The 16,623-nt window shown below is 41.3% G+C and overlaps 1 protein-coding gene across 1 annotated transcript in view; it reads left to right on the forward strand.

Annotated features, from left to right (window-relative positions):
- The window catches only part of ASNS (asparagine synthetase (glutamine-hydrolyzing)), a 43,320-nt gene extending 26,951 nt beyond the window's left edge, over window positions 1-16,369 (forward strand). The window contains exons 7-12 of the mRNA XM_075211760.1: window positions 4,707-4,833; window positions 8,502-8,608; window positions 9,272-9,372; window positions 11,407-11,488; window positions 11,578-11,733; window positions 16,087-16,369. Of these exons, the coding sequence (XP_075067861.1) occupies window positions 4,707-4,833; window positions 8,502-8,608; window positions 9,272-9,372; window positions 11,407-11,488; window positions 11,578-11,733; window positions 16,087-16,296 (783 nt within the window). The 3' untranslated portion in view covers window positions 16,297-16,369. The remainder of the gene's footprint in view (window positions 1-4,706; window positions 4,834-8,501; window positions 8,609-9,271; window positions 9,373-11,406; window positions 11,489-11,577; window positions 11,734-16,086) is intronic.
- The last annotated feature ends 254 nt before the right edge of the window (window positions 16,370-16,623 follow it).

Genomic DNA, 16,623 nt, shown 5'->3' on the forward strand with positions numbered 1-16,623 from the left:
TAGGCTCCACCCCTGTCAATCTTAGGCAATTCTAGCCAATCCCAGCAGGGAGCGGGGCCACGATGGGGTGTTTAACCCCGCCCCCACCATCTACAACAACGGGGACAGCCGGATCCGGGATTTTTGCCTGCTCTCTCCGGAGTCCGGGATAACTTCCAAAACTTCGGGAGTCTCCCGGACATTCCGGGAGAGTAGGCAACTATGAATACAAGCGTACTTGCCAACTTTATCATTTGGTGAAAGGTGAATGAAAACATAAAACCGTCAAGGTTTTTGGCTGTTTAACCACTCCTATTCAGGAGAATAAACCTCTGGGTAATGACACTTTAATGACAGCCAGTTCAGTTCATTCTTTAGAGCATGCCACAAGGTTTTACTCACACAGAATATCCACCCAAACAAAGAACAGATTGTGAAATAGAATTGCAGTATATTCTGCAATGACAATATTGTCTAAACTTATTTTATTCCATTGTATTTGATAAATATTTTTATTATAGTTTCTATTTCAAGGCTCCATTGCTGTAGTATAATGAATATTTAAAAATACTGACTGTAGCAAAAAACAAGTTTGTTTCTTTAATCTTGTTTATATGTAGTAATTCCCTTATTCAGCTATCTGTTCAGCAGAGTTCATGGTGACTGTTGTTAGGGAGTCTATAATTAGGCAGTAATTATTTGACCGACAACTAACTTGAATTATTCTTTATCATAAATCCATTATTATTATAATATATCCAGTGATTTGTGGTTTATACTGGGTATATTATTGTTAATTTAATTTCCCTGAAATGTAATTCAACAAGGGAAAGACCCTGGACATACCCCACCTCTGTTCCTCTTTTACAGTGTCTTAAAGGCACTGTCCTATCCGGGTTCTCGTCTACCTATCTAATCGCTCTTTCAGTGTTAGTTTCTCTGGATCCACCTCTGCTCCGCTTCCCTATCAGTTGGAGACCACAAGGCTCAGTCCTAGGTCCTCTGCTATTCTCTATCTACACCACTTCTCTTGGAAATCTAATAAGTTCATTTGGATTTCAGTATCATCTCTATGCGGATGATACACAAGTTTATCTATCGTCTCCTGATCTCTCACCATCGGTGTTGTCTCGCGTTACTGACTGTCTTTCACTCAATCCCACCTGCCAACAGAAGTTATCTACCTGACACTTCTATTTCTGTTGACAATATGACCATAAATCCCACCCCGCAAGCTCGCTGCCTAGGTTGTAATCCCTGACTCACAACTATCATTTGTTGCCCACATCGAATCTATATCTAAATCATGTTACATCCATCTAAAGAACATTTCCAGAATACGCACATATCTCACACAAAACACTGCAAAAACTTTAATGCCTGCACTCATCCACTATTGCAATTCCCTCCTTACTGGTCTTCTCCAAATCAGAATCTCACCTCTACAATCTATTTTGCACGCAGCAGCTAGATTAATTTTACTTGCAAATCTTTCTTCCTCTGCTGAGCCACTCTGTCAGTCTCTCCATTGGTTGCCTGCATTTTAACAAATTCAATATAAAATACTTCTACTAATCATCAAGGCCATCATCAAAACTGCACCAACATACATCTCCTCACTTGTCTCAAAATAAAAAATCTCCTTTCTTTCACTTCTTTAAACAAACAACTTAAAATGCCGACTCTGGTGACCAAAAAAGCTGAATTCTTCATGCCTCCATATCTGTCTTGTTAGATGAATTCATCAGTCCCTGGCCCGAACGTATTATAATTATATTTATATATCTATCCCCTGACATATTAGTGTTAGATACATTGTTTTTCCTTTACGTGAATATTGCAGCTTTGATGGTACTAACAAACCAACACCATAATCAGCTGTCTACAAATTACAGGGAGCAACGTGTCTGTACAAGCAATGTGCCAATGCTACCTAGCTGTGTAAACATCTCTGTCCCCAAAGGGCATAGATCCCCTGGCACCGGTGAGATTGGCTCTTTGTCTAGTGTGATATGTGATGTACTTTGCAAATTGTCAGTTTACGCTTTTGTGTGGGTGCGTGATATTCATGTCAAATATTTCAATGTTTCCTCTCCTGCGGAAAAAACAAAAACAAACTACTGTGTTTTCAAATGAAGTCTGTAATCAATATTTATATTTTTACATGCTATGAAAATGTTTATATAATTCAGCTTTTGAGCTATTTGTTTAATTCAGAAGACATGCGATTTTTTTAATGCTGAATTGCCCCTTTTTAGTATGTTGCTTTCATGTGTATGACTAAACCTCTTCAAATCTCTAGATGCTGCACAAAAAACATCAACCAAAGTATTAGAAATAAGCATAATAATAACAAACAACAAATACTATAAAAACGTTGAATTTTCCTAATTGAATAAATAACAGTTAATAGTATTACTTTACACAATGGGCCTAATTCATTAAGGCATGTAAATGCCGAACGTGCGCTATTTTGCTTAAAATGGTTCTGCCCATATTCAAAGCAGGGTCTCGGGGTCTAAAGGGGACGGCACCTGAGCCGGAAAAAAACAATTTTTGATCACGGATGGACTGGTGGTGCGCCCCAGTAAGCGTGTCAATTGTATCCCACTCTTATGCTCATTTGGGCAAGGTCATTTTTACCTTCTGTTTCATGTCATTGTATGTAATTTGTTTCTATCATGATCCCCTCAGTGTACAGAGCTGTATAATATCTTGGCGCTTTATAAACAAACGATAATAATAAATACTTTGGATGAACCGTTCACCAGATCTAATGGGGTCTTCAATGACTTCTCATACCCGCCTGTCTCTACTTGAAGCGCGGCTTATTTCAAACTGGCCCCGTGGGTGTTGGTGCCTATTTACAAGAGAGTGGCTCCTGTAAGAGCGGATGGTATGTTAGCAAATCTGTATCACCCACCGGGCTCCAGCTTAAGGCCCATTTTATTTGGTTATTTTTGACAAACAGGGGTAGGGGGGGAGGTAAACCAGTATCTGTCTAGGGACACATGGGGGTATATTTACTAAACTGCGGGATTGAAAAAGTGGAGATGTTGCCTATAGCAACCAATCAGATTCTAGCTGTCATTTTGTAGAATGTACTAAATAAATGATAACTAGAATCTGATTGGTTGCTATAGGCAACATCTCCAGTAAATCTAGCCCATGGTTTCTTAATCAGGCTATGTATGTTAGAGCCATTGGGGACCTTAATCAAATGCCACATCCAAGATATGAATGCTCTGGTTTCTGTATAGCAGACTTCAACTTCCCAATGTTTTTTCCTGGTTTTGGGTGGAGTTCTTTTTTTGCTCCTTCACTGCTAAGAATGGATGGAGTCAAACTTTCAGTGGTTCAATTAGTTCAGTTAGGAGTTTCTGAAATGCACTTCACCAGGTGCCCCCTACTGGTGTATGATGATACAGCAGAGCACCATTTATATACATCATTATAGCATCCCATAGTGAGCAAACACTAGAATTGATGTTATTATATAAGGCCCATACGCCTCAACAAATTAGCAAAATCAGGTCAAATAAGCCCTGCCCTCCATCCCCCCAAACCATGTCAGAACCTCACAAAACCATGTTCACTTGCCAAAAGGCCTAAGTTTTGGGCCAAAATGCTCAGCACCTGATTGGATGTGAGATGCAGCTAACCAATCACATTCTGCCTCTTGCTCAAGTCCAATCAAATGTTGTTCGCATCGGTCTGGATTGCTTTGCTCCTTTTAAGATCTGTATTGTCAATGCTAGTTCCCTGTGATCTTCCCATTCCAATGAATGCACATAGGAGATTGACACTGGCAACATGGCTGCCTGTATGAAATTACAGTATCAGGAAGAAGGGCCACACTGGAACGTTGGAGCTTTTGGACAGACTAATCCTTCATAACGGATAACTAGATCTTTGTATTTTATCATGCAAATTATTGTTATTATTATATATTTGTAAGGCGCCACAGTGTTCCCCAACACCGTACAGTAGGTAAAACAGTACATACATAAAACAGGGACATACAAGACAGACAAAATAAATGCAGACATGAAAACAAAGGGTATGGAGGACCCTGCTCATTAGAGAGTTTACATTCTAAGTGGAGGAGAGCACAGCTGTAACAAGAGGAGTGAGTGTGGCTCAGAGTGGAGATGGGACAACTGTGTGGGACAACTGTGAGGGTGTATTAGTGTGAATAGTATCAATGGGAATAAGGTAAGCTTTAAAAAAGAGATGGGTTTCTAGAGAATGTCTAAAGATTTGAAGGCTGTGGGAGAGTCTGATTGAGCGTGGTAGGGAATTCCATAAGTGGGGAGCAGCGCGGGAGAAGTCTTGTAGGTGGGAGTGAGAGGTGGTTACCAGAGATGAGACAAGGCGCAGGTCAGAGTTAGATCTAAGAGGGCGGGAGGAACAGTATTTTCATATGAGATTTGATATGTATCATGGAGTAGTGGTGTTGAGGACTTTGTAGTTAATGGTGAGTAATTTGAATTGGATTGTATGCAAGTAAACGATTATAACATCAATAACATATCGTGGTGAACTCTAGTCAAATTATTTTTTAGGTTTTGGGTGGAGCTCTCCTTTAAATTAAATTATAACAACATTTTTGCAGCAATATAAAACAGTGACAACATATGTAGGTTACTAAAGAATTATTAAACTACTTTTTCATCCTCGATACTTAGCTAGTTCTGCCAGTAACCACCAGTTCTCTACCATTTCAGGTAGCCAAATATATCGGCAGTGAACATCATGAAGTTATGTTTGATTCAGAAGAGGGTATTCAAGCAGTGGATGAAGTCATCTTTTCTCTAGAAACCTATGACATCACGACAGTGCGAGCTTCTGTAGGTAAGATCTCTCTGGAGGTATTTCAAATACTGAAGTTCTACAGACGTCCCTTAAAAAAAAAAAAAAAAAGAAGTCACGTTCACTTCTGTTCCAGTATTCTGCTAAGATCAGACTGTTCTGACCAAGCCGGGTGAGTGATAGCACCAGGAATTATTCTCATTATTGTCTGCAATGAGAATGTTCTCTTTTATTTGTGAATCTGTAACGCGCTGTCTGCTTCTGAAACAGATGAATCGTTGGCTCTTTTCACAGTCATCTCACATTGCCTTCATTTGTGTTTTATATGTAGTTTCCAAAACAAGTATTTATTGATGATTTTATAGCATTTACGGGCAAATACCTACAGTGGTAGCAATTTACACCCGTGATAGGCGACAATATATTTACCCACATCAAGTAAAATTGTACTTCTGAAAGTCTAACGAATCTTACATGGTCAAAATGAAGAAAATAAAAGCCTAATATATATATACACATAGGCTGAACTAGCGAGCTGTGGCCCTGGTGCAGGGAGGAGGCAAATGGGGCCCACGACCCTGCAGGCACCATTATTTCCATGGGCCCCGCTGTACCAATGGTATTTTTCCACCACTGTATGTATATATAGAAATGTGTATATATATATATATATATATATATATATATATATACACACATACACATATATATACATGCTTGCAATTTCGGTTCAAGGGGTCCTTCAAATTATTTGTGACTTTGCATTTTGGACATCATTTTTGCCCAAGATTGGTTAAGCATGAAGGTACTATATAGAAAGCATTAGGGATGGCCACTAAAAAAGTACAAGGGAAAATTGGTTACTTTTTCTTTTAATTGTAATTTATTCTTAGTTAGAGACCCTACCAAATAACATATAGGGGTAGATTTACTAAAGTCTCTAAAAAAAGGAAAAGTTGAGGTGTTGCCCATAGCAACCAATCAAGTTCTTGTTTTCATTTTTCTAAGACATTCTACAAAATAACAGCTAGACTCTGATTGGTTGCTATGGGCAACACCTCCACTTTTCCCTTTTAGAAGCTGAGATAAACCTAGCCCATAGATTGCATCGTGCTTGTCAGAGTGTTGGCAGCCATTTTGTGGGAGATACTAATAGTCACCAGAATGCTTGTGCTATCACTGAGGTATGAATATTGCTTCTGCCCATAAAATGGCTGCCTCCACTGTGTGCACGTGACAAGAGCACTATAAGGAAGTGTATCCTGACATCATCGATAGTCTGTGGCAATTGTTGTGAAACTGGTACAGTTCAGTAGTTTCACAACAGCAATGGAGCTGTACAGAGAATTAATGTCCATTGTCTTCTGGTTTAACTTATTTCTGAAAATATATTATATAACTTGAAGGCAATATAGATTAAGCTACATTAAAGGGTAATACCACTTTTTGGGCTTGTATAAGCTGGGGAGGAAATAAGTTAGGTATAGATAGTCCAAGGCCCGGCACTAGGACCCAGAGGAGACGCACTGGGAATGAGCTGAGGGGATCAGAACCAGCAGAGAGAGGGAGAGCCAGGGGCCCAGGACAGAGGGGAGGAGGTCCTGGGACCCCCCTATAATCTGGGGAGCATGGGGCAGTGACATGGGGCAGATTTCAGGGATAACTTACCTCAGAAAGTGACAGGATGATGGAAAGGAGCAGCACACAGTGTCTGTCAGTGTCCAACTGAGATATATTACCCCCCCAGAGGTCGGGAGAGAGATATTACCCCCGTAGAGCGGGAGAGAGATATTACCCCCGCAGAGGTCGGGAGAGAGATATTACCCCCGTAGAGCGGGAGAGAGATATTACCCCCGTAGAGCGGGAGAGAAATATTACCCCCGCAGAGCACGGGAGAGAGATATTACCCCCCAGAGCACAGGAGAGATATTACCCCCCCAGAGGTCGGGAGAGTAATATTACCCCCGTAGAGCGGGAGAGAGATATTACCCCCCCCAGAGGTCGGGAGAGAGATATTACCCCCGTAGAGCGGGAGAGAGATATTACCCCCCCAGAGGTCGGGAGAGTAATATTACCCCCCCAGAGGTCGGGAGAGAGATATTACCCCCATAGAGCGGGAGAGAGATATTACCCCCCGCAGAGGTCGGGAGAGAGATATTACCCCCGTAGAGCGGGAGAGAGATATTACCCCCGCAGAGGTCGGGAGAGAGATATTACCCCCGTAGAGCGGGAGAGAGATATTACCCCCGCAGAGGTCGGGAGAGAGATATTACCCCCCCAGAGGTCGGGAGAGAGATATTACCCCCGTAGAGCGGGAGAGAGATATTACCCCCGCAGAGGTCGGGAGAGAGATATTACCCCCGTAGAGCAGGAGAGAGATATTACCCCTCCAGAGGTCGGGAGAGAGATATTACCCCCCCAGAGGTCGGGAGAGAGATATTACCCCCGCAGAGCACGGGAGAGAGATATTACCCCCCCAGAGGTCGGGAGAGAGATATTACCCCCCCAGAGGTCGGGAGAGAGATATTACCCCCGTAGAGCGGGAGAGAGATATTACCCCCGTAGAGCGGGAGAGAGATATTACCCCCCAGAGGTCGGGAGAGAGATATTACCCCCACAGAACACGGGAGAGAGATATTAGACCCCCAGAGCACAGGAGAGAGATATTACCCCCCCCCCCCCCAGAGGTCAGGAAAGAGATATTACCCCCGTAGAGCGGGAGAGAGATATTACCCCCTCAGAACATGGGAGAGAGATATTACCTCCCCCCCAGAAGAAGGGAGAGAGATATTAACCCTCCTCCCCCCAAAGGACGGGAGAGAGATAACACCCCACAGAGTACGGGAGAGATATTACCCCGCAGAGGAGGGGTTAGTGAACACTGCTGTTAAAGAGAGAGATGAGGGTGAGCTAGAGAGCCATCATTTTGGATGTGACTGCCCCATTGATATTCTGTCCATGTAGCCCCTAAGAACTGTGCAGGAGGAGACAGGAGATGTAAATAGGAACTGTAAATATTTATCACTGCAACAGTTTAAGAATGTGCTGGAGTAAAGAAGATGTGTAAATAAAGAGTTTATTTTGCAATATAGAGATGGTCTGACACCCGCATTATTGAGACATCTGATTGCACTGCACTCCCAAGTTACATCACCTGTGTCCAACATCTTCACAGAGACTCAGGAAGGATAACCTGCATGTGCGGGGACCCCCTGGTCATCTACATCCACACCAGGAGCTAGCCAGTGCTGAGAAGGAGGCGCACGGCCTAAACTGTGCACCTCAGCACTACACACAGTGACGGGGTTGCAAATGTAAACATGTAAACTTGCACACACACTTTCTGACATTAGATCACACAGCTTTGCTTTTGCGTCAATGTCGATGCTGCTTGCATAATTTCATTTATGGGGTCCCTCAATTTGCGAATAGGCTGCAAGTAAGGACCTTCTCCTGCTGTCGTTGTCTTGGCGCTGGAGGTGGAATTATCCTTTAAGTAATGAATTTGATTTTAATGTGTCTGACAGAGATTAATCTGCTGGGAACTGGTTTCATATATTTAGATATGTATTATACCTTTGTAATAAAAGTGTGTATGCTATAGATTCAGTAAATTAAATTTTCAGGTTCTCTAGATAGCGTTATTTACATAAGAAAGTAGTTATGAGGAATAAGCATTTCTTAACGCTACTTTGGCTTCTTTATTTCAGGCATGTATTTGATTTCCAAGTACATACGAAAAAACACCGATAGCGTGGTTATATTTTCCGGCGAGGGCTCGGACGAGCTCACCCAAGGGTATATATATTTCCACAAGGTTAATATATTTTTGTTCTTCTTTCTTTGTTTGCTGGGTTGTGAGACTTGTGGGAAGACGGTAATTACATTTACAGAATTTCTGTAATTGTTCCCGCTCGGTATAAAATGTAATTCAGAGACGGACCACTAATGGTCCATTCCACATGGGAGGTCATGGAGTGTCATCCCGAGGAGGGAGAGATCCGCCTGGATGGATGCACATTAATCAGCTGTAGTTATTTCAAATGTGCATTTTAAGGAGCAGAACCAACAATATTCAAGAATGCAGTATGCAATATAGCTAGGTGCACAATCCAATTACTAATGTACTCCATCACATGGTGTGTAATAGCAAAATACATCGATGGATGGATACGTATATCAGGAAAGAAAAATAACATACACAATGTGGGATTTTAATAACATGAATAGAGTTCCGGGAAAAATAGACATACAATTATATATTTAGAAAGTGTAAATGTCTAGTTACTCATGGCAACCAATCAACAATTAGCTTGGCTTGATTAAGCACAAGTTAGATAATGTAAGCAGATGTCTGATTGGTAGCTGCGGATCACTGCATTTTGTCAGCAGTGTCTCCCTGTGCGCGCTTGTACTTTGTGCTAATGGAGGTTCTTGAGATTGACACGGATCAACGTGCGCACTAACAAATCTCTTACAGGCGCCTTCTCCGGAAGAGGCTGCGGCCGACAGCGAGCGCCTACTGCGAGAACTGTACTTGTTCGATGCGCTTCGCGCTGACCGGACAACCGCTGCACACGGGTGAGTGCGCTACCCCTATCATATCTCTAGGTTGTAGCCTGTAAGTCTTGCTTCACATCCCTTAATATATATCTTAAATATAAGAATAGGAGAAGGGACACTTATCACTGGGAATACCAATAATGAAGAGAGCTATGTCTCTTAAAATATGGACAAATTATAAGGGGGAGGGATGGGTGGGAGATCGAGTGCAATAGAGTGTACGGTATGAAATAAGAAACGTCTTAGGCTTACAGCGGACCTCTGTTGTACGTAAAGCTTTAATTTATTTACATGGCAGCCGCGTTGTGAAGTCACGTTGGTTATGCGAGGTGATTAAATAACTCCTTCTTGAAGTACTGCTGAGCTGAATCTCTGTATCCCCCCTTGTTTAGGGGGGGTACCATACCTCTTAACAGTTAGAATCCAGAAAGTGGGGCAAAGTAAGACCCACCCCCGATCTGCCCAAAATCCACCCACGAATGGACATATTTGGGTAAAACTCCGCACATTTTCTGTTAAGCCCCACCCTTTGCTTGGTCCTCAAATCAGAATGTTCCGCAAGATCAGGGCAGTTGGGAGGTATGGGATACTGGGCACAATTAATCCTATCTAAACAAGGGCAACTAGGATTTAATATGGACCCATCAACTACATTGATTGGGGGCGGCCATTTCTGTGGACTGAACCAATATTCAGTCTGTCAGTTCACTGGAAACTAATAACATCAGTGAGGCATGAGGTGAATTGAAGAGCTACATTCTCATAAATATTGGTACAGCCCACAAAATGCCGGTCTCCGTTGTAGGTACATTTTAAAATAAACATTCAGCCCTGTTATACGGGACACAAATGTAAAAATACAGTGTTCAGTTCAGTTAAATAAAGTTAGAAAGGTTATATGGTTATATTTCCAAGTATAGAATACTTTGCACAACATATCAATGTGCACGATTTATGTCTGGTTGTAACTGCACATTTGTGAGGTAATTAACGTATAAAATAAAAGGAGTGTTGTACAAAACCGTGATCTTCTGAATGGTTCAAGCCATTAAAAACGTGTGCTTGTACTTTTATAAATATCCCATTCTGAATAACTCGATGATATAGATTTATCAAACCTTATAAAAAAGAAAAGGGGAGGTGTTGCCCATAGCAACCAATCAGATTCTAGCTATCATTTTGTAGACTATACTAGATAAATGATAGCTAGAATCTGATTGGTTGCTAAGGATAACACCTCCACTTTTCCTTTTTAGATGTGATAAATCATTCCCCAAATGTCATATCATATTCATATAGCCAAATGGTGTTGAACTAAACCTCTCTTTCTGACTATTGATAGATATGGGATATATAGTGTGGGTTATGGGGTTACACGTTTAAAGAGTAGCATCTAAATACCATTTTTAAAAATCGTATGCAAAACACATAAGTTTATAGTTTATTATCTTTACAGTTTCTGGTCCTCGGTATGCTTTTTACTGCAATGCAGTTCTTATGTTTATTCTGTTGCAATTGCAGTCGATTGAAAGCATTCGCCCAGCATCAAAACCACTCCGCTTATGTCTAGCTGTGGTAACAGGGGCAGCTTCTGGGTACAAAAGAAAGAAAATTGTATTTTACAAATGTATGGTTCACTTTTGAAAACATTTCAATGGCTTATCACACAGTGGTTCAATCAGTCAGACTCCACAGCATTTGTGTTTTTCAAAACAATGGTACAACCCAAAATGCAGAGGAAGTCGCTGAGGTGCCTTCTTTTTATATATCATGTATTTCAAGTACATGATTAGCCTCAGTGATGTCACCGGTTATATTCATGTAGCCGACAAAATGGCTGCCCCAAAGATGAGCGAAATCGCTGTGATATTTCGCATGTTGTGATTGCGGTAACCAGGGAACAGTAAAGGACAAATTCCGCTGGCAAATGAAGAGCGCATTCCGCAGGATGGTTTTGAAAATGTGCTCATTTCTAATGTATAATTTGTCCTTAAATCAGTAGACTGTAGAGTATCGAAATAAAATTTTTGTTTTTCATTGTGTCCATACAAGCCTTGAGCTCCGCGTGCCTTTCCTGGATCACCGTTTCACTGCTTACTATCTGTCTCTGCCTCCAGAACTCCGAGTTCCTAAGGTGTGTTATAAAGACTACATAAATATACCTGTGCTTAGTAATGTTTTCTAACCTATAATGTTATGATGTTGTCCTCTGACTCTGCGCAGAATGGAATAGAGAAATACCTCCTGAGAGAATCGTTTGAGAGCGCCAACCTCCTGCCAAAAGACATACTGTGGAGGCCTAAGGAGGCCTTCAGCGACGGCTTGACGTCTGTGAAGAAATCCTGGTTTTCAATTCTGCAGGACCACATAGAGCACCAGGTACGTGCACCCCAAAATAGCAAATTATTACAATTTACAAACAGTCTGCAAAATGTTTTACTATTCCTATCAACATTTCATCAACATTTATTTATATAGCGCCAGCAAATTCCCTAGTGCTTTACAATTAGGAACAAACATTAATAAAACAATACAGGGTAATACATACAGACAGAGAGGTAAGAGAACCCTGCTCACAAGCTTACAATCTATGGGAATCTTACTATTCCTATAATACAGACTGCATCATATAAACATATAATAGTACAAACCGGGGTTCATATTGTAAGTGCTGGTTGTACGGAGCCCGGGATTCCTTTGCTAAGTATTTGGAGAGGGGATGCTAAGTGAACTGTTAATTTATAGATTTTGGTATACCTAGATAGCAGATACACTTTTACACAATTGTCCATAAATATTGAAAGAAGAATATTTCTTGTATACAAATTGTCTTAATGAAAAAATAGGTGGCCAAACAGAATGAGATTCAGCAGTGCTGATTCACTGAGCCTAATTGGTGAGGTTGGAATATGACTGCACACACATCATATCGGTCTTCTTCCGTCTGCGTTTCCAACATGCTGATAATGATCCTATCTCTTTTGATAAGATTGATATTGGGCATTGTGTGTTCATTCTTGGCCAGACACAGGGTGATAGCAGGCCAGTTGCCCAATATTGTCTGCAGTGATGTAGATTGTGTGTCCAGCAAAGAGTTTAAAAACGAAAGGGGGAATTCTGTGCGGAACACAAAGCCAAATTCTGCCACAAAAAATGTAAAATTCAGCATCAAAGTATTGAATGAGGCTTTTGCTGTAGAGAAATACCCAATAACACCACCAGGGGGAGATGTCGTATTGGTTTTTTTTTTCATGCGTTTTATTAGGTCAAGCTTGTAAACATCCTGTCATTATTATGAATACTATCATTTATTACCTGTGCATCATCAATGCAGTGACTCAGATGTCGTGTCCCTCAGAGCTCCCAAAATAAGTCCTTCAATATATTCTTTGGAAACATTTCCCCAGTGTCCTTGCAGGTGATAAGCAAACAGATCATGATACATTAGTAACAGGAGAAAAACTTCACAGGTTTCAGGAGAACTTTGTCATATTATTTTGTGAGAATCCCAAACAATGTATCATTATCATTAGCATGTTGCCTGTATTTACAGATATATCTATCCGAGAATATAGCTCACGTTTGTTATTTTACTGTTAGCTTGAAATGTATATGTGATCACATTTAATACGCATCTGTGTGGAACTACAAGTTCCAGCATACATTTACAGCCTATGGACTATACAAGCACATGTTCCTTGTAAAGGCTGTGTGCTCGTACAGATAATCTCTATACAAGCATGGTGCCTCTGTATTAAAACACAGGCTTAAGTATGTACACACAGCCCCTATGTATAGATATCCAGTCGGTTTATATGGGCGCACTGCCTTTCTATAAAGGTTCACAGCCTCTGTATATGCACACACAGCCTCTCTGTATGGACACACGGCATCTCTGTATATGCACACACAGCCTCTGTATATGTACACACGGCCTCTCTGTATATGCACACACAGCCTCTATATATGGACACAGCCTCTATATGGGTACATAGCCTCTCTATAAGGATTCAAACCTCTCTGTACATGCACAACCTCTATATGAGAGACCGTCTCTCTATATAGACACAGCCTCTTTATATGGGCACACTACCTCTGTATAAGGTTCACAGCCTCTTTATACATGAACAACCTCTATATGGACAGACTGCCTCTATATAGTCTATATAGGGAGCCTGTGACTTCTTATAGAAAAGGTGCCTTTTCAATGTATGAAGAGTGCTGTGTGCCTCAGAATACGGGAGCTATATCCTTGACTCAGAATATGTGAGCTATAATGAATGTGGACTTAGAATACAGACGCTATTTCCTGGACTCAGAATACGGGAGCTATTTCCTGGACTCAGAATACGGGAGCTATATCCTGGACTCAGAATACGGGAGCTATATCCTGGAGCCAGAATACGGGAGCTATATCCTGGAGCCAGAATACGGGAGCTATATCCTGGAGCCAGAATACGGGAGCTATATCATGTACTCAGAATACAGGAGCTATTTCCTGGACTCAGAATACGGGAGCTATATCCTGGACTCAGAATACGGGAGCTATATCCTGGACTCAGAATACGGGAGCTATATCCTGGACCCAGAATACGGGAGCTATATCCTGGAGCCAGAATACGGGAGCTATATCCTGGAGCCAGAATATGGGAGCTATATCCTGGAGCCAGAATACGGGAGCTATATCCTGGAGCCAGAATACGGGAGCTATATCCTGGACTCAGAATACGGGAGCTATATCCTGGAGCCAGAATATGGGAGCTATATCCTGGAGCCAGAATACGGGAGCTATATCCTGGAGCCAGAATACGGGAGCTATATCCTGGACTCAGAATACGGGAGCTATATCCTGGACTCAGAATACGGGAGCTATATCCTGGAGCCAGAATACGGGAGCTATATCCTGGAGCCAGAATACGGGAGCTATATCCTGGAGCCAGAATACGGGAGCTATATCCTGGAGCCAGAATACGGGAGCTATATCCTGGACTCAGAATACGGGAGTTATATCCTGGACTCAGAATACGGGAGCTATATCCTGGACTCAGAATACGGGAGCTATATCCTGGAGCCAGAATACGGGAGCTATATCCTGGAGCCAGAATACGGGAGCTATATCCTGGAGCCAGAATACGGGAGCTATATCATGTACTCAGAATACGGGAGCTATTTCCTGGACTCAGAATACGGGAGCTATATCCTGGACTCAGAATACGGGAGCTATATCCTGGACTCAGAATACGGGAGCTATATCCTGGACCCAGAATACGGGAGCTATATCCTGGAGCCAGAATACGGGAGCTATATCCTGGAGCCAGAATATGGGAGCTATATCCTGGACTCAGAATACGGGAGCTATATCCTGGAGCCAGAATACGGGAGCTATATCCTGGAGCCAGAATACGGGAGCTATATCCTGGACTCAGAATACGGGAGTTATATCCTGGACTCAGAATACGGGAGCTATATCCTGGACTCAGAATACGGGAGCTATATCCTGGACTCAGAATACGGGAGCTATATCCTGGACTCAGAAATCTCAGAACAAACTATTTACTGGAAACAATCTTTGTGAAATTGAAATGAAATAAAAATAGCATAATTTAAAATGAATTGTTTCGATAGTAGCAATAGAAGTCTTCAAACCATAATAAATGGACAAAATCTGTTAAACGGAGTTTAGATAATTATTGGGCAAAAATAATTGGGCATTTAGATATACAGTATATACAGTATATGATAACAATAATGTATGAATATCAACAATTGTTTAAATTACTTTGCAATGTAGTAATTTCCTTGAACATGCTCACCTTACCCAGATCTAGCTTGAATTTTCTTTGTCTAAAGTTTGAGAGTTTATGGCGATTTTTCTAACTTTCCAGTACATGTGACGAACTGGTTTGAGAACCACTTTGAAACAAATTTGAGCATCTTTATTTGGTACCCAGCACAGCTATAGAAAAACCCATGTGTATGGATAAATAAGACTATGGAAATATAAGCCTGACATCAAGATTGATTATATAAGAAACTATTTTTTATAATATTGATAAAGTACAAATAAAATACCCTTCAGTGTCAAAATTGTTAAAAGAAATTCCAGTCTTTAATAAAATTTAATCCAACTCTCCCCAAACCCCTAAATGTTCCAACAGCGAGGGTCAATTCAGTGGGGCCCCAAATATTTGCCACATAGCATATTCTCTGAACCTGGAGAATAGTCAAAGGGAGCTGGACCTTAGACAATCACGGATTATACAATGAGCTGAACACTTGTGTCTGTTCCAGCTGATTGGTTGAGCCCCAGTCAGCTGACTTCTGACACACAGGGGGAGACGATTAGCCGCAAGTTCCTGTAGGAACCTCATACGATGTGTCTCTGTTGGATGTTTATGGCAAAACTCTTGTACCGTAATTACAATAAATGTGCGCAGAAACACATCGCGCAAGGATCCTACGTCCACCGAGTCATCTCTGCCTTCATATCCCTAATTATTAATATTGTTGGACCTCTGTTTCTTGTTTAAATGTTGCCAATATATTTATCTAGTTATATGGAATTTTTTGAGAACCAATATATTGTTCCTGGCCAAGGTGTACTTTTCTTTTGAATAATCTATAACTATTTGCACAAGTGCTCTGTGGGAGAATCCATTGTCCGTATGTTGAATGTACGGACATTTGATCCATCTGCCACTGATTGAATTACCATTGTTTTGTTATCTACAGGTGGATGACATTATGCTGGAGAAGGCTGCTGAAAAGTTTCCCTTTAATTCACCCAAGACAAAGGAAGGCTACTTCTACCGGCAGATCTTTGAGAAGTACTACCCGGGGCGTGCCAATTGGTTGACCCATTACTGGATGCCTCGTTGGATCCAGGCCACCGACCCCTCGGCCCGCACACTCAAGCATTACAAGTCTGATACTAATGCATAAAGCTTATGCAACCTTGAGGAGAATAAACCATTCATTTTTATTTGCTCTTTCAATAAACTCTCAGTTGTGCGTTTTTCCTTTTTTGTTCAGTAATTGTGGTCCGAACAATGGTGGAAAGATTTATAGAATGATGTTTTATTTTGCTGTGAGATTCCATCTGCTGGTACTCAGACTTTTTCAATGAATTCAGGTCAACCATCAGCCCACCTGATAAACAGATCCTATTATTAAAGAGGATTTTTATAGATTCTCGATAGTGGGGGTTTAAAAACCTTGCATTTCTCTTCTTTCATAATGTTATACCTTAAGTAAATCTAAAGTATGAGA

The sequence above is a fragment of the Mixophyes fleayi genome, chromosome 5 (assembly GCF_038048845.1).
Source record: "Mixophyes fleayi isolate aMixFle1 chromosome 5, aMixFle1.hap1, whole genome shotgun sequence".
In the NCBI taxonomy this organism is placed as follows: Eukaryota; Metazoa; Chordata; class Amphibia; order Anura; family Limnodynastidae; genus Mixophyes; species Mixophyes fleayi.